At 45.2% G+C, this 20,755-nt stretch overlaps 1 protein-coding gene across 1 annotated transcript in view; it reads right to left on the reverse strand.

The window, feature by feature from the left end:
- LOC102980216 (guanylate cyclase 2G-like) overlaps positions 1-20,293 on the reverse strand; it is a 47,477-nt gene extending 27,184 nt beyond the window's left edge. Inside the window, 16 exon segments of the mRNA XM_024121541.2 lie at positions 1,307-1,378; positions 1,917-2,000; positions 2,002-2,022; positions 2,661-2,744; positions 3,122-3,259; positions 5,559-5,740; positions 6,445-6,544; positions 6,928-6,949; positions 7,637-7,772; positions 11,604-11,748; positions 13,276-13,353; positions 13,356-13,466; positions 15,890-16,001; positions 18,136-18,492; positions 19,907-20,050; positions 20,052-20,293. Coding sequence (XP_023977309.2) covers positions 1,307-1,378; positions 1,917-2,000; positions 2,002-2,022; positions 2,661-2,744; positions 3,122-3,259; positions 5,559-5,740; positions 6,445-6,544; positions 6,928-6,949; positions 7,637-7,772; positions 11,604-11,748; positions 13,276-13,353; positions 13,356-13,466; positions 15,890-16,001; positions 18,136-18,492; positions 19,907-20,050; positions 20,052-20,293 — 2,028 coding nt within the window.
- Positions 20,294-20,755: the final 462 nt, after the last annotated feature.

The raw sequence follows: 20,755 nt of genomic DNA on the forward strand, positions 1-20,755 counted from the left end.
TTTTTTTTTTTTTTTAGATTCCATATATATGTGTTAGCATACGGTATATGCTAACACATATATATGGAGTCAATTCTTCTTGAAAGCCAAATGCCTCCACTGAAAAGCCTAAATCTACTAGTCATTCACATCATGGTGAGAATTTACTAGCTTTCTCTTTACATCCAATATAAATGATGCCAACTGTTTTGATTGGGTGGGAGACAGATCACCAGAGACTAGAGCACTTCCCTGGGCTTGGTGGGAAGGGAGGGAAAGTGGGTGAGGGGAAAGAGAGAGGAGCCCAGAGGAGGAGAGGATGCCAATCAGATCCTCCTATTTTATAACCATTCCACCGCCACTTAAATAATTTCGTATGTACACTTCATGACTTTTTAATTTTTTTCCTCTAGCTTAACTTTAAGCCATTCAAAGATGGAAACAAGTCCTTGTCTTCATATGAAAGCGCCCAGAGTATGACAAACCCTTAACAGACACTCAATAAAGTTTTACTGAAATAATGAGTGGTGGCCCGGGGTTGTCGGAAACCAGTCACAGAGAGGTTTCTGCTTGTTTACCTCTCCTGGTAACAATACACTGGCTTCCCACTAAGGCCTGGGAAGTCAAAGCTTAACAGGGCCATTAAGACTCAGCTCCTTACACACAAAGAGCAATCCAATTCTTGAGGAAGAAAACTCCTTCGATGTTAATCAGGCCAACCTCATCCGTTAAACCTAAGTGGAGGCTGAGTAATAATAATAATAACAACAATAATAGCTAAAATATATTTGGTACTTATTTTGGCTCAGATACTTTCTAGCACTTTGTGTATATTAATTGACTGTATTCTCACAACAAAATATAAGGTAGCTCTATTATTATCCCTATTTCACACACGGGAAATGAGTCAGGTGGGCCATGTCAGTATGGACCAGCATTCTGAGGATGCTCTCCGCAGCCTGGGCTCAAATCCAGCCGCTCTTTCTAAGCTCACCGCATCTGCTGTTACCATTACAGGGAAAGTAACTTGCCACAGTCATTCAAGGAGTCACTGGCCCTAAAACCTAGGAGGGCAGAGTTTACATTTCACCCATGTATCCCTCACAGCACCCAGGCAGGGTCTTGCCCATAGGAGTCTGTCAGTTGATGGATGGGAATGTTGATTGATGGATGGACTGTTGATTGACAGATGACAACCAGCCTTGTCCTGCTGCCATGTGTCAGAGTGAGTGACTTCCCCACCAGGACCCATTCCCAGGTCATTAGCTTGGTCCCCTCAAGAACACTAATAGCATTTGTTCTTTACACAGGTTTATGTGATATTCACGTTGACTCTGTCATATGCAAATGAGAGCTTGAATATCCAATCAATTTCATTGCCTGAGTTTCTCAAAACATCCTAGAAAACACAATTACTTGAAACATCACCAGTGACTCAACCAGAAGCACAGTGATCTTCCCGGGTCCAGTGGATTTGATTTTAATGCTTTGGATGATGTTGAGCAGAAATGATACAACCTGGGGCAGAGAACTCTAAATCTACTAGTTACTAAATCTAGTAACCGGAACTCTGCTTGGAAGAAACCATAACCTTGAGAAAGTTACGCAGTCTTGAGTTTTACAGATACTTCCTTGTTCCTGACATAAAGCTGGTGGTCACATACCACGGGAAAGGTGGGCCCAGGAACACAATTCAGACGTAGATATGACATCTTAGGAGATGAAACCAAGCTCAGACAATTTCCCAGAACAAAGAGACCAGACACTTGGCAACTGCGCTGCTAATTTGATCCCCTGCAGGCAGCCCAGCAAGATAATTCAGGTCTTGAAATTAAACCAGAGAGGACCTGTTCTTGGACGAAGGGGCAAAACATTGATAAGCTTCTTTATTAGCTGCCACTAATCAAACCTGAGGTAAGATTTACTATTTTACTTACCTTAAGGCTTCCTCTTTTGCAACATTGGGTGACAATGCAGATGCTGGGTGATTCTGTGCAAATACCAAAGACGGGAACAATGTTTTTCATGCCTTAATTAATACATCTGAAAATAATAATGGTAATAATAGCTTATGATTATAATGTGTCTTCTGCCCTAGGGACAATGCTGTGTGCTTTACACACTTTCAGCTATTTTTCACAAAGACCCTGTGAGATAAGAACTATGACTGCTCCCATTTTACAGATGAGGAAACTGATGCTCAAAAGATAAATTAATGTGTTAAAGATCATACAACTTAGTAGTGGCAGAGCTGGGAGGTAAATCCAGGCAGTCTGCCTCCAGCAAATAAACCAGAGGAATGATCAACGCCCCCCAAAGTAACAGGGATTAACTGAAGAAGTGGACCCCATGAACCTGACTCCCCTGCAAGGACCAGCTTCGAGGGAGACAGATACAGACACAAAGAATGAAGAGGGAGAATTAAGGCCAGGAAGAATTAAAGGCAAAGAACAGGCTAGGAGAGCTCCCAGGATGCAGGAGCCTGGGTCAGGCATAAGGGTCTGAGGTCTAAAGTCTGGGCTCTTGGGGGGTAGGGGTCATGGGCCAAGTTAAGGGAAGCAGCTTCCCACCATTGCCCTTTGGGGTGAAGGCCACCCGCACCCCAGCTGGGAACAGGGAGCTGGCAGAGGCAAGGCAGAGGGCAGCAAGGCTTTGCCTCCTCCCAGGGCTGGGGGCCTCACCAGCCGGATTTCCTGCAGCACAGACGGCTTCCTGACCCAGACTTGCGCCTGGTCACCAACATCACAGATGGCCACATGGCTTCCCTGGAACCAGAGACAAAGCGGAATGTTCTTAACCCAGGCTGATCCAGAAAAAGCTACGCTCAGAAAGAGCTAGGAACGGGGGCAGGAAGACTGGCAAGAAATCCACCTACAGAAGGGATCATTGAGCTCCTCCCTGCCCAAATCAGCCCTCGGAAGGCCCCGTGCTGTGTCCAGGAGCCGAGCTAGCTGCTCAACACAGGAGACCTCATTTAACAGGCAGCACAGCCCTGCAAGGCGGGGTGGGGGGGAGGGGGGGTGATTAGCCCATTTCCAGATGGGATCCCTGAGGTTAGGGAACTAGTTCAAGGTCACACATATGTAGGTAGTACAGCCAGAATTTGAACATCTGCATGCAGCCACTCTGCCCTCAGAATTACCCGGTAAAGCCCTGCTGGGGCATAAAAGAGCTCTTCGCCCTGCTGATTCTCAGCCAAGGAGCTGAAGCCCCCAGAAATCATCACACTAGATGAGTTACTGTTGTTGCCTCTCGACACAGGTGTGCCTCTCTGGGATGGCTGCGAAACAGGACACGATTCAGTTGCTCTCAGTAGGATGACCAAGTACTGATGAGACTATGCCTTTTGTAGATGAGGAAAATTAGCACCAAGGTTAATAGCAGTTAGTAAATGAGAGTCAGGACTCAAAGCCTGATTTCTCTAACCCAAAGCGTGAGTGCTGAACTGCTACCCGCACCACTCTCGTGTCTGTGCCAACATCACGATGTCGTGGTTAAGACTCTGGGGTCAGGCTGCCCAAATTCAAGTGCTGGCTTTGGCCCTTAACTAGATGTGTGACCTGATGACACAGTCATTTTCCTCAATGAGCATCTAAGGAGGCGAACTCTCTGTGTAACACCCCCAGTGCCTCCCCAGCACCTAGAGAATATATTTTAAACAGAGGAGCCCTGTTTTTCTAGAAGAGTCTTACTTGGAACCCTAATGTAGAAAACAATAGCTCAAAGCAGAGCTGCTATAGTTGAATAGGAAGAGGAAGGCTCAGAATTCCTCCCCACCACCTCTACCTCATTCTATCACTCACCCAAGGGCAGACCAGTGAGCCCCAGAATCCCCAGGGACACTTGAAAAATAATTTACAAATGAACCCCAATCTCCTTGTCATAGCATTTTGAAGCCTCCTTGACTTGGTACCTGCCAAGTCACCTTTTTTTCTTGAAAGTCATAATTCATTTATTCAATGAATAGTATATGCAAAGATACCAATAAAAGGAAACATATTAAAACTACAGTTTTGAAAATAAAGCCAATATAACAGGAACAAAATACACATAACATGAGAGGAATGTTTGATTGTTGACCTATCATGCTTTCCTTACTTTTATAATTAACCTAAATGTCTTTAGAACAAACCTGTATACCTTGGTCTAACTTGAGCGCTTTCTAACAAGCAACAACATTCTAGAACACTTTTCTTTTGCTTTGAGATATTTAAGATTCACACATTTGTTCAAAAACATAAATTCTGATTCAGTAGTTGATCTGCATATCTTGTTATTCTCTGAATATCATGAGTAACATGTATTCCTGAACAAGTACTATATGAAATTCTAAAATTCTTTTTTTTTTTTTTTTTTTTTTGCGGTGTGCGGGCCTCTCACTGTTGTGGCCTCTCCCGTTGCGGAGCACAGGCTCCGGACGCGCAGGCTCAGCGGCCATGGCTCACGGGCCCAGCCGCTCCGCGGCATGTGGGATCTTCCCGGACCGGGGCACGAACCCGCGTCCCCTGCATCGGCAGGCGGACTCTCAACCACTGTGCCACCAGGGAAGCCCTACAATTCTTGATCTTTGATGTAAAATTTATTTCAGTTGTGGGTTTTTAATCACTTGAGATGAAAGCAAAATTCACCCCCTCCCTCCACCTCCCCCCAGGAACAAAGAGCTCTTATTAAAGTATAGAAACTTGGGTCTATCTTTCTACTCTAAAGAACAATTCTCACTAACCTTTCTGGAAAGGCAGTAAGTACTCCAGAATAATCAATATATGCTTGCAAAGATTACATCAACAACAAAAACAAAACTAAAAAGGAAAGAAAGAAAAGAGACTTCAAAACTTCAAGCTTAAGATATGCATAAAAGATAGTCATGGCTATATTTTCTGGAATTATGTAACTGTTATATACTTATCAAATAATGTCATGCTTATTAAATGTGTGCCCAGCTTCACAGCCCTGAGAAGCCCTCAGCATACCCTGCGTTACTTCTCTCCTGGTCACCACTAGCAAACCCACTCTCCCCAGATGTCACCTCTTCTCTGAAGCCTTCATGATGCTGTGACGTTCAGTCCCTCTACCTGTGGGGTTTCTGCCTCAGCTTGTAGACACCTCCCAGAGCACTTACTTCCCTCGGAAGGCATCCATTTGTGGCGTGCCTTGCACTCTGCTTGGCCTGCAGTAGACGGGCAACACGTGTGTGTTGAGCAAATGAATTATATTGTCTTAGTTATCAGTAGTTTAAAGGCGTTAATGTGGTTTTGAAAATAACTAAATGCTCCCCAGGAGACAGCTTTAATATTTGAGCAGGATGTATGGGTTCTTCTACCCACCAGGGAACAGGGCTGAAGGGAACTTTAGAAGCCATCTGATCATTTTTAAGTATTCAGAAACTGAGGCTCGGAAATGATGTTCCCAGCAAAAAAGTGGTAGTTCTAGAACCAGAACTCAGGGCCTAAGACTCTCCATTAAGAGCCCACTTTATAAATGAGTCAGCCTCCGCCCTCACAAGCTCCTAGATCAGGTCCCTTCCACGAATCACCAGCAGTGAGCAGGAAGGTGGATGTCTGGACCAGGCGTGGCCTCACCTTGTTCTGGGACAGAATGGTGATGTCATCATAATTGATTTGCCACCAAAGACCTTTATTTTGCCTCTGCAGTTTTCCCCTCTGTATCCTTAAAATCAGACCTATGATGACGGCTCCCAGGTTGGTAATCAGGAGGGTTACGGTGAAAATCACAGCAGTCACACCTGGAGGGCATATCGTTACTCAGGCCCACCTAAGAGCTGAAGTGAGCACATCAGGGCCCCATCCCGGCCCCGCCAAACAGATGGCTCAAAAGCTGCCCAGGCACAGGTCCAAGTTAGGGCACACAGCGTCCACTCAGACCTGTCCTTTCCAGGAATCCTATTGGGCCCCAAGTGCCTGGTCTTCCCACACCCCTCTGGTTCCCATGGCAACTGCACTCACCTCCTCCTTATATAGAAACTTCCCTTGTAGAGAAAAAAAGGATGACTTCTAAGACCATCACCACCTTTCATTCAACATTTGCTATGTACTCTCCTTACACTTGTTCTCAGTTATGATCCACCTCATTCTAGGCCTGGGCTCCTAACCACCAGGCCACACTGCCTTGTCCAGACTCTACCTCCATAGAAATGGAATTCCTGAGACTCAAATCTCAGGAGCCAGGTTTCCCCAGGGCAGAGGTTCTCAACAGGGGAGGCCATGACGTTGCCTCTCCAGGGGATATTTGGCAATGTCTGGAGACATTTGGGGCTGTTAGAGCTAGAGGGTTCTGCTGGCATCTAGTGGGTGGGGTGGAGGCCAGGGATGCTGCTAGGCCTCCTACAAGGCACAGGACAGCCCCCTACACACAAAGATGATCCCATCCTAAACATCAATGCTGTTGCCACTGCTGAGAAGCCCTGTTGTAAAGAGTCCTTTCCTGCTGCCTTCTCCAGGTGGCCACACTGATCTGCAAAAGCAGGCTCAGGTTCACAGAGCTCATTGGAAAATCCACAGCCACGTCTGTCTTCAGGAAGGGAACCGTGGAGAAATTCCCCATGGGTCTTAAAAAAAAAGAAGACAATTAACGGTCAGTGCCAACTTGATCTATTCAACTTGTCTCTACCTCAGGTATAGCAGGGGCAACTGAAACACACACATGTCATTTGCAAAAAGCAGGCCTTGGTCTCTTCATTCAAACATCTACTGACCCATCCAGTTTTCCCACCTCACCAAGATTCTTCAAACCTAGCCTACAGGTAATAATTCATGAGAGAGCAATATCTTTTTGCTAGGTAGAATAACTGACTCGATCTTTTGTTTTAAACCATGTCACTTCTGATTTAAAAGATGAAGTGTCAATTCTCCAGCGTTACTGGAGTTTTCTCCCATGTTTGATAAAGACAAATCTTGTTATAGAGCATCTTGACACTTCACAGACCAAAACATCATCCCTGCCTGGAGAGTGCCTGTTCCTACAATACAGAGAACCTAGCTGGCCATGGTTGTTTTATTTCTTGGGCCAACCCATTTGGGGACATTAAAATTCCATAAGAGTAGGGGAGAGAAAAGTGTCAAATCAAATCTGAATTGTGGGTGATGGCAGTGAGGGGCAAGTAGAAATTGAATTAAGTTTTATGTTCTCCTGTAGTTGCTCATTGATTTATAGCTGAGAGAACAGAAACAGAGATTTTTTTTTTTTTCCCCAGGGATTTCTGGATACTGTGAGCCCAGGACAGCATCCAGGTCCTGGTGTCCCCCTGGCTGTCTGCATGAATCGGTTTCACTGACTGTGAACCTGACCCTGTAGGAGGTGCTGTGCTCCATCATCGCTCAGGGCCAGGGCCTCTCCCTGAGACACTGGGGCTGTGGGACCTGCCCAGCTGGAGCATCAGAGGAGGCCCAGGCCCACATGGAGGTGCAGGTAGGGATGCCGTGTTATAAGTGGAACCTGAAGTGGCTGAGCCACACCCACAGTCAAGGGCAAGACCACGTTGAAGGCCCAAAGTCGATCTTTATGAGTTTAGAGAGCAGCAGACAACTTGATTATAGGAGCTGGATCCCCAGCTGGCCTCCCAGCAGGACCACCGGCCCTTCCTCTCCTCCCAGGCCTCTTCCTGTAGCATGAGCTAAGCTTGGGAAAGGCCCTGCCACACCTGATGACTTCCTGATAGCTGTCATAATGAAGAAAAGGAAGAAAGAGGGACCCGTTTGGGGATTTCTGTAGGGCATAGACCCAGTAATCCATGCGTCTTTCTCCCTGGGAGTCCACAAACACGGGGCCAGTGATTCCTGGAAAGAGAGGCACTTGCACACAGTAAAGGGAACAGAGAAGAGCGTGGGGCTCAAAATGCCAGCCTGCCGAGTCGTATCAGAGGAATGCCCTCCCCAGCAGTTGCTGAAAGCCACCCGTGAGTTTTTTGCCCTTTCAGGGAATCTAAGATGCAGTCAAGAAGGAGAGTGGAATAAAAAAGAAGATAGTTCAGAAGTGGTACCCTGGTGGGACTCAAGGGCCACTTGGTTCTGTCAGGCCTACGCTGGGGAGGACCATCCAGCATTAAAAAAAAAAAAAAAAAAAAAAAAAAATTAAGCAGTTTCCAACTAATTTCACATAAAACCCAAGATTTATGCTTCCCAAACAATCAGATATGACCAATGGAGGCCAAATGACATGGCAGCGGTTGACTGGGGCTGGGGACACTGCCTCCTCCTAGCCCCTGCCATCCTATTCCCCCCACGTTCTCCACGCCGCCAGACCCTGGGACACGAGCTCGCAAGCTTTGTTCTCAGCATGGCCCTTCCTTCCCGGTTTTGGTTTGCACTCAGGCATTGCACTCAGACCTGGCCCAGGTGCATCCCTTGTTTTTGCTTAGGATGTGCCCTGCCCCCCACACAAAGGACACATCAGAGATCCCAGAGGAATAAAGTACAGCAGTTCCACACCCCAAACTAGGACCCAAGGTCTGACCTAGGACTTATGATTTGTTCCCACTGGGGACAGGACACAACATTAACATTCATAAGCTTCTGCTATGTGCCCAGAACTGAGGGCGGTAGTGATTTCACACATCTAGCCCCGGTTGACCCCACAGAGGAGGCACCATCATCCACTCCTAATAAGCAAGCAGGGCTTGGAGGCACAGACCCCCTGGAGTTTCCAGAGCCAGGAAGACACAGGTCTGTTGGGCCCCAAGTGCGTGGTCTTCCCACAGCCCTCGCTGCCTTGCTGTGCCCACTTGCTGGCATCCTGAATGTGGGGCTTGAGCACGGCTCCCTCCCAAGGTCTGCACAGGGAAAGGGCTGCAGCAAATGCAATAACCAGGGTTGAACCAGGAAATAAATTGATCTGACAGAGGGAATTAAACTGAGAGCAGGAAGACAGACTCCTCCCACTTCATTCCCTTTTTTAAAGCAAATGCTTCAGGGTCAGGAAGAAAAGAAGGAAGGGAAGCAAGTTAATATTTCCACTTGGAAAAGGTGTGGATGGGGTCATTGTGAACTGAATCTACGAATGCCCCAAAGAGCAGGACTTGGCTGTCCTTTTGAAAACTTAGGATGAAGTTTAAGTCTTAATTTATTAAGGGAATGATAAGCCAAAGAAAAGATAAATACCTGCCATTTAAAGAGCACATACTATGTGCCAAGCACTTCATATATTGGATTAGCCAAAACGTTCATTTGGTTTTTTCCATAAGATGACTCTAGTAGCACTTAGTTGTCTTTAACTTCATTCGAAACAATTTTGTTAGATTGTATGTGACAGCTGTCATATCAGCGTTCATTTAGAAAAAGACATCAAAATTGGTGAATTTTTGTGTAGCCATTTGCATATTGAAGATGGAAAAAAAAAGCAACATTTTTGGCATATTATGCTTTATTATTTCAAGAAAGATAAAAACGCAACTGAAACATAAAAAAAAGACTTGTGCAGTGTATGGAGAAGGAGCTGTGACTGATCGAACATGTCAAAAGTGGTTTGTAAAGTTTTGTGCTGGAGGGACTTCCCTGGTGGCGCAGTGGTTAAGAATCCACCTGCCAGTGCAGGGGACACGGGTTTGAGCCCTGGTCCGGGAAGATCCCACATGCCGCGGAACAACTAAGCCCACGCGCCACAACTACTGAGCCTGCGCCCTAGAACCTGCGAGCCAAAACTACTGAGCCCATGAGCCACAACTACTGAAGCCCGCGCGCCTAGAGCCTGTGCTCCACAACAAGAAAAGCCACCGCAATGAGAAGCCCGCGCACCAAAACAAAGAGTAGCCCCCGCTCTCCGCAACTAGAGAAAGCCCGCGTGCAGCAACGAAGACCCAACACAGTCCAAAATAAATAAATAAATACATTAATTTTTTTAAAAAAACTTTCATGCTTGAGCTTTCTCTCTGGATCATGGTCCACTGTCGGGTAGACCAGCTGAAATTGATAAGAGATCAAATCGAGACGTTAAATCAATGTTATACCACGCGGGAGATAGCCAACATACTCAGAATATCCCAATCCAGCACTGAAAATCATTTGCACCAGCTTGGTTATGTTAATCACGTTGATGTTTGGGTTCCACATAAGTTAAGCGAAAAAAACTTCTTGACCGTATTTCCGCATGCAATTCTCTACTTAAAGTAATGAAAACGTTCCGCTTTTAAAACAAATTGTGACGGGCGATGAAAAGTGGATACTGTACAGTAATGTGGAACGGAAGACATCACGGGGCAAGTGAAATAAACCACCACCAATCACACCAAAGGCCGATCGTCATCCAAAGAAGGGGATGTTGTGTATATGGTGGGATTGGAAGGGAGACCATTATTATTATGAGCTCCTTCCGGAAAACCAAACGATTAATTCCAACAAGTACCGCTCCCAATTAGACCAGCTGAAAGTGGCACTCCACGAAAAGCGTCCAGAATTAGTAAACAGAAAAGACATAATCTTCCATCAAGATAACACAAGACCACTTGTTTATTTGATGACCAGGCAAAAACTGTTACAGCTTGCCTGGGAAGTTCTGATTCATCCGTTGTATTCACCAGACATTGCACCTTCAGATTTCCATTTATTTCGGTCTTTACAAAATTCTCTTAATGGAAAAAATTTCAATTCCCTGGAAGACTGTAAAAGCACCTGGAACAGTTCTTTGCTCAAAAAGATTTAAAGTTTTGGGAAGATGGAATTATGAAGTTGCCTGAAAAATGGTAGAAGGTAGTGGAACAAAAGGGTGAATACATCGTTCAGTAAAGTTCTTGGTGAAAATGAAAAATGTGTCATTTATTTTTACTTAAAAACCGAAGGCACATTTTGGCCAACCCAATATTTTAATTACTCCTTGGTGTTACACAACAGTAAAGAACATGAGCCCTGGAGATAAAAACAGGCCTTATTTTGAATTCTGGCTCCACCATCTCATAACTTTGTGACCACGGGCAAGTATGTAACTTTTCTACCCTGGGGTTACTCACCTGTGTAGTATATTATGGATAGTAATAGCACTACCTCATGGGTGGTGTGAGGATTAAATGAAATAGTGCACAGAAGCTACTGGCACCCAGCTTGATATAAGGTAAGCCCTCAATAGATGCTGGTTATTATTATTAGATATGGCAGTATGTATTATCTCTCACAAAATAGAAAGCTGGAGTAGAGCAAGATGACAGCCGTTGGCCAGCTCCCAGGGTGATTTCAAAACAGTTCACTTCCAAGCCTATCCTCACACCTGCAAGGAAAGTAAAATAGGATTGGCCCCATCTTTAGAGGCTGATGGTCATGATTCAGACAGGCAGAGCATCAGAGGGCATGCAGGTTGTGGAGGATCAAGGGAGTGATACCAGGAGGAGGGTCCCACCCTCTTGAGTTTTATTCTTGATGGGTTCAGTTTGAAAGGAGCTGTGGGAGAGACTTTTCAGGGGCAGGAAGGGACCCCAGAGGCCCCCCACCTGGTCTGGGCAGCCTTCTGGACAGAGCAGGAAGAGCAGACGGTGGCATCTGGGAGCTTTAACCTCAACAACGCTTCCCAGAAGGCCGGAATCGCCATGAGAAAGCGGAATTCTGTGATCACACGCCCAACACCTCCAAGCCCCACGGACTCAGCTGGCCTGAGTTCGGCAAACCTACCACAGTCAAGCCACTTACCCTGCAAAGCAGTCTGATTGGAGCCTTTCAGAGTGATGACGAGCTGCCGCCCATCCCAGAAATCCCTTCTGGCTGTTATCACCTCCTTCACGGTCTCAGCATACAGCAGGACTGCATCGTGAAAGTAAGCAGAGTAAGGGCTCACCTTGGATGAGGGGAGCAAAGGCAGGGTAGAAAAAGGCCCATGGTGGTGCTGAACTCTCTTAGCTTTTACTTGCCTGTGAAGCTTTTGATTTCTCCATCAATAAAAATTAATTTTAAAACAGATTTAAAAAGTTTTAAAAAGCCCATGGCCTGCTACGTCACAGTCCGGGCTCAGTTAGAAGCAAGCGTTCTCCATCCTCTTAACAGTGTAACATAGCACACGTTCTCCGTTATTCCACAGAGAAAGGAGGACCCTCCACGTATCCTGGCCTGTGCTGGTATACTTAGGTATCACAACTGCACTTTTCCTCTTTAGGCCTTGTTTTCTCAATCAGATTGTGTGATCTTTCGGGTTGTGAACAGCTTTTTAGGCCATAGGCAGGAGGGAATATGGTTTAATTGAAAGAGGGTGGATCTTGGAGTCAGGCTGGCCCTGGTACTTACTGTGAGACTTGGGGTAAGTTCCAGAACCTCTCTGAATGTCGGTTCATTCATTTATAAAATGCAGATAAAGCCACTATTGTGGTGAGTATAAGGATAGTTAAATGAGGCAGAATAGGTATAGTATCTATTGTACTAACTGGCACATAGTAGGTCTTCAATACTTCATTTAGTCCATAAAAATGCATGTGCCTACTAGGTGCTAGGCACTGTTCTCCCCATAGAACCAGGTACAGAGCTGACACTTAGGAGATGACTCCCCAAATATTCATTGATCCACCATCTTTTCTTGTGTGTTGGGATCCACAATCGGCTGCCTCATTTCTAATGGAACCCTTGTCATCAGTAGCTTCTCATCGCCTTCAGGCTCAGCTTGGCCCTGCTCTGGCAGGAGCTCCAGATCTGGCCAATGGTCTAGTTAATCAGACATTTTGCCCCATCATCCCACACATACTGGAACTACCCCTGGCTGATAGTCTCTCTCCTGGCTGCCTTGTCAGAACATCTGCTTGCCTTGACCCGCCCTAGCTCCACATCTCTGACTACTCCATTCTGGTTCCTGGTCGTGGCATCCTGCTGGGAAAGGAGACTGTCATGGTCTGAGCACCCACTGGTATCTGTTCTGCTACTTCCATGTACTATGTCATTAGATACTCAAAACCACAGTCTGGAAGGCAGATGTCATTATCAGTCCCATTTTTGGGTGAAGAGACTGAGGTGTAGGGAGGTTAAACAATTCACCTCAAGGCCCCATAGTTAGTAAATAGCAGAATTTGGATGGAAGCCCAGGACTCTGACTCCAAAGGCCGCCCGATCACTCATCTAGTAACCTCTGTCCTCCACGTGGACCTGGGGTGCAGATTTCACAAGATCTCATCGGGCCACTGTTTATTTGGGGCTGTGGAAGATGAAGACGTGTGCGTGTGTGTGTGCGTGTGCGTGTGTGTGTGTCTGTGTGTCTGTGTCTGTGTTAGGAGCCTGGGGAGTGGAGGAAGAAGAAGGGGAATAAGAAGGAAAATGTAAAGTCCAAACACAGATATTCTCAAGGAAGAGAGGAAGGGCCTGTGTAGGAAGACCCCCGCCAGACCTGCTCCAGCACATGGAGGGGGCCGTGGAAGGGCGGCCCCCGCAGCCTTCGTTGGACCAGCTCTCGGAAGCCTTCATCTCATCTCCAGGGCCTTCTCGGGAGGAGCTGAGGGCTATGAGAATCACTGACTTGTAGACTGAGGGAAAGTGCATCAGCTTCTGATTTGTCAATACCTCCTTCCAAAAACTGTCCTGAAAAATAATGAAATAAATGTAGCCGTTCTGTAGGAAATACCCTAAGCAATAGTCAACATCAACTTTATTTCTTTACTTTATTTATTTTGGGCTGCGTTGGGTCTTCGTTGCCACGTGCCAGCTTTCTCTAGTTGCCACGAGCTGGGGCTACTCTTCATTGCTGTGCATGGGTTTCTCATTGCGGTGGCTTCTCTTGCCCGTGGAGCACGGGCTCTAGGTGCGCAGGCTTCGGTAGCTGTGGCGCGTGGGCTTAGTTGTTCCGCGGCATGTGGGATCTTCCTGCACCAGGGATCGAACCCATGACCCCAGCAATGGCAGGCAGATTCTTAACCACTGCACCACCAGGGAAGTCCCCAACATCAAATGTGAATTTTTATTCTAATCCTCGGAAACACGATGGCTCTGGAAGACTTGCCACGCAAAGTCTATGTTTTCTAGTTAGCTTCAAAGCAGTGGGAAGGAAGCCAAAAAATTAATCAATAAATAAGAAAAGATTACTTGGGACATCGAGCAACTAATATGCAGAAAGCTTACCTTTTAACAAGGGGCAGCAAAAACTTGAAAAACTTACAATTGTCGATTCTCAAATTTCTGCTTGTGGCTTAAGTGGTTTGTTATTATCATTATTACCTACATTATTATTATTATTATTATGAAAGTAACACCCACTCATTGTGTGTATATATGTGAAAGACGGTAAGATCTTCCCCAGTTTCCCTACTGCTCCCTCTTGTCTCCTCTGAGAGTTATCCGAATGTTCTAGACGTGTACAGAGGTGTGTGTGAGCGTATGTGCATTTTACATAAATAGTATCATGCTATAATGGTATTCTGCAACTTGATTTTTGTCAACTTCAGCCTATACTGGGAACACTTTTAGGGAATGGATTTATGCTATTCTTTTTTTTAAAGCAGCATGAATTCACTTTCATGGACGTCGTGTGGTCTATTTTTAGTCCTATATTCTTTCTGCATTTCCAGCCAATTGGAATTTGATTATCAAGGTTTGGGGAGAACGTGACGAGGGGGTTGGCAGGGCTTCCCTACAGATCCTGAGACTCGGTGCATCCTCTCCCCTTCTCGTCTGTCTGCAGGCAGAGGTGAGAGGACAAGTGAAGAGAAAGGGGTGGATGGCAATGAAAAGGGAAGGTAGGAGGAGGTTCTGGAAAGCTTGGCTTACGATTAGAATTCCAACTGGCTGCCCAACGAAACCTGAGACACTTTTGGCAGTCTGAAATACTTAATGATAAAAAGATAAAAGAAACCTGGAGCATTACTATGCATCTTCCTGTACTCCGTTTCGCCCCATTTCAACTTCTTATGATCATATAAAACAAGCTCATTTTAGAAAGATAAAACCACTGGAAAAATTACACAGTGTGTCCATAGCTAAATATCAATACAAGGGGCTTTATTTTAGAAGCCTGTTGGTGTTGTGTGGTGGTTAAATGTACAGACACTGAGGCCAGCCTACCTGGTTTGACTACTAGGTCTCCCTCATACTAGTCGTGTGGCCTTGGTTAAGTTATTTCACCTCTCAGGACCTCGGTTTTCTCATCTGTAAAATGAGGAAAATGAAAGTATCTCCGCTTAGGGTGGTGTGAGCTGAAATGAGTGTTAGTTTATCAAGCGCTCACAGTGGGGCCTGGCACTCAGTACACATTCCACAAGGCAGAGCTGTTGGGGTCAAGGGCTCAGTCCCAGAGTCCAAAAGACCAGCTTAGGAGGTCCAAGATCTTGGATAAGTTACCCTATTTCTCTAAGCCTCAATTTTTTCATCTGCGAGTTGGAATGCTAATAATCTGTACCTTATAAGGCTGTTGGAAATATTGAATACAATGATGCATGTAAACAATGAATGGACTCTATCTGCCTCACGGGGCTGTTGGGAAAATCTAGTGCACCGATGCAGGTATAATGTATAACTCGGTACTCATGGGAGGTACGTGGTACATGTCAGCCATCCCTATCGTAACCAAAAGAACCAAACCACCGACAGATTGCCTCATTAGACCAGCGTGTTGGTTTCTTCAGGCCATTGTTGGGGCTCAAACACAGGTGGCCATGGAAGAAAAGAAAGTGAGAGCCACCGAGTTTGAGAGCCTTTGGGGAGGTCTCAGCCACCCGGGAGAAATGACGGTTCTTCCTCAGCTGGTGTTTGCTGATGTAGACTACAGAGGACCAGGCTCCAGAATCAGCAGCCTGGTTCAAGGCCCGGGTCCCCGTCCCAGGAACTGTGCAAACGAACTCTGGGTAGGTTCTTTCAATTCAGTCTCAGTCTCTCGATCTTAAGTTGAGGACACAAGAGTAGCTGCCTCCTAGGGTTGAGTATTCAGTGAGCTAATGCATCTGGCGCATAGCAAGTGCTGCATGCTTGTTACCTCTTCCTGCGGGAGCCGTTGACGGCTCATCAGCACCCACCTCCAGCTGCTGCAAAATGATAAAGACGAATTCTCCTGTGTGGAGTCCCAGGTTCTCTGCAGCCAGCAGGATAAGTTTTGCATCTTCTGAGCTGCAGATTAAGATAAGAACTGTAAGAGAAGACAGTCAGCCAGTTGCACATGTGTACACACACACACACACACACACACACACACAGATACACACGTTTTAAAGTCTAGCCTAAAGCCACTAGAAATGAGACATGAACTGTGTCTTTCCTTGAGCATGCTTTAGGAAATAAGAAGGTCTAAACTGTTCCCAGAGCGTGTCTTTCTTTAACCAAGCCGGTAGCATACAAACTGGCAGCTTTCGTCTTGCGGAACTAAAGTCTTCGCTGCAACTCTCTCCCAAAGCACAAATCGAAAAAGTTTGAGACCACTTCTGTGCTCTAGTTTCTTCATTTCATTGACTCAGAACAATAGATCTGGCTTGTGACTCATCATCAGGTAGGTTGCGTTGACGGAGGACCTAGAACCAGGAGCATTTAGACTGTCTGAGATGGGATGGGGGGAAAAGGAGTAGGCCATGATATTTTTCTTCCAACCAAACACATCAGCATGCTTTTTGAGGGAACAAAAATGAAATACTGATTTATTGTTATGTATTTATTTTTAAATTGGAGCATGCTTTTTTTTGCTTCAGAATTTTTCTTTTTAATTGAGGTATAATTGATTTACAATGTTGTGTTAGTTTCAGGTGTACAGCAAAGTGATTCAGATATAGATATACATCTATATATACATGTATATATACACACACACATATATATATTCTTTTTCAGATTCTTTTCACTTATAGGTTGTTAAAAATATTGACTATAGTTCCCTGTGCTATACAATAGGTCCTTGTTGGTTATCTATTTTAGTGATTTATTCATTTATTTTTAATTTATTAATTTATTTATTTTTGGCTGCGTTGGGTCTTCGTTGCTGTGCACAGGCTTTTCTCTAGTTGCGGTGAGCGGGGGCTACTCTTTGTTGCGGTGCGCGGGCTTCTCATTGCGATTTTTTCTCCTGTTGCGGAGCACGTGCTCTAGGCACACGGGCTTCAGTAGTTGTGACACATGGGCTCAGTAGTTGTGGCTCGTGGGCTCTAGAGCGCAAGCTCAGTAGTTGTGGTGCACGGGCTTAGTTGCTCCGTGGCATGTGGGATCTTCCTGGACCAGGGATTGAACCTGTGTTCCCTTCATTGGCAGGTGGGTTCTTAACCACTGCGCCACCAGGGAAGTCCTTAGTGACTTATTTTTTAAACGAGACAAATTTTAATCTATTTATCTGAGCTCCAGCTAGGTGCCAGGCAATGCGCTAAGCACAGGATACAACAGTGAGCAAAAGAGAAGGTCCTTGTTCTCAGGGAGCTGACATTAAGACAGACAATATACAAGTGAAGAGATTGGAGAGATCGTTCAAGATTCTAATGAATGAAGGGGGAAAACAATGCTGTGATACTAATGTGGGGAGGGGGAATCGCTCCATGTCAAGTAGTTGGGAAAGGCCCCTCAGAGGAGATGGGATGGGCTCTGGGCTGAGTCTGGAAGGATGAGAGCAAGCTACCTATGGAAAGAGCACTGGGTGGGATGAGGTGGGATTGCAGTGGAACTCCAGGCCAAGGGATACCAAGTCCCAAAGTCCCAAAGCCAGAAGGAGCTTGGTTTATTGGAAGAAGAGAAAGGAGTCAGCTACTAATTCCTGCTAGAAAGTAGAGCCTTAGAGGCACCACAACAACAATATTCACTATGGTGTGTTGATCAGTTAATATGTCCAGCACTTTACAGGCATGATCTTATTTAACCCTCACCGTTCTATGAGGTAGGTAAGATGATTGTCTTTGTTTTACAGGTAAGGTACCTGAGGCACAGAGAGGTTAAGCTACTTGCTCAAGAGCACACAGCTAGAAAGTGTCAGAGGCGGGTTTCAAACCTAGGGATGCCTGCCTCCAGAGCCCATTCTCTGAACGAACACCCAAGTCCAAGACCCAGCCCACCTAGCAGGTGCTTCCAGAAATTACTCTGTACATCATAACACTATAGCATCGAGGATTTCACTCTAGACAAAAAAAAGTTTTTGTTGGTTGGTAATGCTTTTATGTATCCTTAATTTTATACTCTGTTTTCATCTGCTTTTTACAGTCATAGAAAAATGAAAAATTCTTAGGTTTTGTTTCAATCATTTTTTTCTATTTGCCCCTCTAAACATAAGCAACAGAAGATTCTTTCCTACTTAGCCCTGGAAATCAATGACAGGCTCCTAAGATTCTCTTGAAGGAAGGCTGGATTGTTGTTGGTGTATTTCATGCTGGCGGTGATGGTGAAATGGGATTTGAGTTCATTCCCTACAACCCTCCACAACTCATCCACTCCATCCCAGGAGGAAGTCCCAGAGTGACCTCCAAACATCCCAATGCGTTTCCAGCCCAGGTACTGGAGGCTTTTCTGGAGCACATCACCGACTCTGTGCATGTGTGGCACAAGTTTCACATAGGTGTCATACAAGAAGTTGTTCTCCAGTTTTGCTGTTTGTCCAACAAAGTCAAACATGGGGAAGCCAGCAAACCAATAACCTTGAAAGTAACCAAAGGGATGTCTTTCCATAATTGAGTTTTGCTACACTCCAACCCCATTGTAAAATATCTGCATAAACTTTGGATTCAGTGAGTCTATGGGTCATACTGCCCCTCTCTTTTGGAATATTGATGATAACGTCTTGGATCCAACTTAAGGATGCAAAACCTCAGAGCACAAGAGTAATAATAGCCAGCATTTATTTAGTGATTACTATGTGCCAAGCACTCGACTAAGAGCTTACATATATTATCTCAATTCTCACATTTTCTATCAGGTAGGTATTATCATCTCATCTTCGAGATGAAAACATGGGGGCACAGAAATGTATTAATAAGTTCCAAAACTAGCAACTAGTGGAGCAGGCTTGGAATTCAGGTAATGTGGTCGCAGAGCGCACACTCATAGGTACTACTCACTTTTCTTAATTTGTTCCTTATTCATTTTCCACTAGGAGCCTACTATTTACAGGGAACTTCAGAGACCTTCCTCTTAAAAAGATCTTGTGATCAACTATTACAGGAGTTAAGACATGTAAAAACAGCTGTAGAGTTAAATATACCCTTCAATATTTATAGACAATAGATTTAGAGGAGCTTAGAGAAGTAAGAAATTACTTCTGATTTGGGAATTAGAGATGTGAACGATGAGGGTAGAGGGATAAAGAAAGGCTCTGTGGCATTTGAGCTTGACTTTGAAGAATGGGTAGGCTTTGTTAATCAAATGGGGAATGTGTCAAATGGGGAATTCTAGGAGACACTAAGATTCAAATTCAAATGTAAACTTAACTCTATAGCACCCACTAATGATAGTTCTGCAGTATTTTTGAACGTGAGAACTGTACTGCCCCATCTCTTCAGCCTTTGCATCTATACCTCTCAGAGCACAAGATACCCAAGGATGTCAACAAAGCTAATCTCCTTAGCGAAACAAATACAAATCATTCACATCTCTCATTTTCTTGCCTTAGCTTATGGCAATCTGTCATACTTCATCCTTTCCCTCTTTCTTTCCCATCACTGAATAATTTATTATACATGCCAAAGGGAAACCTACACAAAGAGATGTTATTTTTCTATTTAAAGCCAAGCATTCAATTTCTTCTTAATTTTTCTGAGCCACGTGGCTGGCAATGTTAGAGTAAATAATGAGTCCATATCCAACAGCACCAAGGCCAAACAATCAACAAGTTTGTTAGTGAACATCAAGTTAGTGAGTGAACTAACAGTTATTGATTTGAGAGGCTTTCTTTAAAGAGAGTATTAATTGTTCTAATTGCATGGTCTAATTACCTCTCAAAGAAATGGTACACAAGACTTATACAGTTATTATTTATAATAATGTCATCTAAGTCAAGAGATTATTCAAGTCTATACCATCATCTTTAAGACCACCCTTTCCAATGGAAACTCAGAGTTTCTTAGAAGGCTGTATACTCTACCTCTGCTGCTTCTGGGCACGTTGGTCCAAACAGGGCAGAAATTTCTTCTTTCTGGACCTGGTTGATGAAAAGAGCAAGAGACTCCTTGGCGCTGCAGGTTGAGTTGGTGTAAGTAAACTCCCAGCTGAAATTTCCAGTCTGCCAGCTCAGAGTTTACCTTGTCCATGGCAATCTGGAGTCCGGCACCCAGCCTTTGCACACTGAATGGATGGGAGATGTTCCAGGGGGCCTGGAACCCCCCGGTGAGTTTAGCAGCCTCAAGCCACGTCACCAGGACACTGACAAAGAGCATCAGAACTAAGGTTGGGTGGCCAGCTTGGCATTCAACCCCCAAACAGGGCCCAGATCCAAGGGGGGCCTCGGCACCTGTCCTGGGAGCCATGGATGGAGTCTAACACCTGTATCACTGCAGAACCTTAGTTAGAGAGGCTTAGCCTCCTGACCACTTGTGCCCGGAGCTTAAATGATAGTGCGCAGTTCCCTGAGGACCACAGCTTGCTTCCTCTTCAGTGCTGTTAATTAACCGAAACCTTCCCTTCCCAGAGTCTGTCCTAACACATCTAGAAGCAGAAGTCTTGTGGAAGGAGGCTGGGACAGGGAGCCGGCAAGGCCCTGGTAATTGATCCAGTGGCACCACTGTCAAACTCCATGGTCCTTGGCAAGCCACATAAGCCCCACTCCCTCTCCACCCCCCAGATCCCTCTCCACTAGTAAAATAAGAATCATGGGAACCACTCAAGTGTAGACAGATGGCCTAGGCTGGAATTCTGTCTCCATCACATATTAGTGGTGTAACCTAGGACCTGTTACTTTCCCTCTCTATGGCTTCATCTCCAGATCCATA

Source organism: Physeter macrocephalus, chromosome 20 (assembly GCF_002837175.3).
Source record: "Physeter macrocephalus isolate SW-GA chromosome 20, ASM283717v5, whole genome shotgun sequence".
Taxonomy (NCBI): Eukaryota; Metazoa; Chordata; class Mammalia; order Artiodactyla; family Physeteridae; genus Physeter; species Physeter macrocephalus.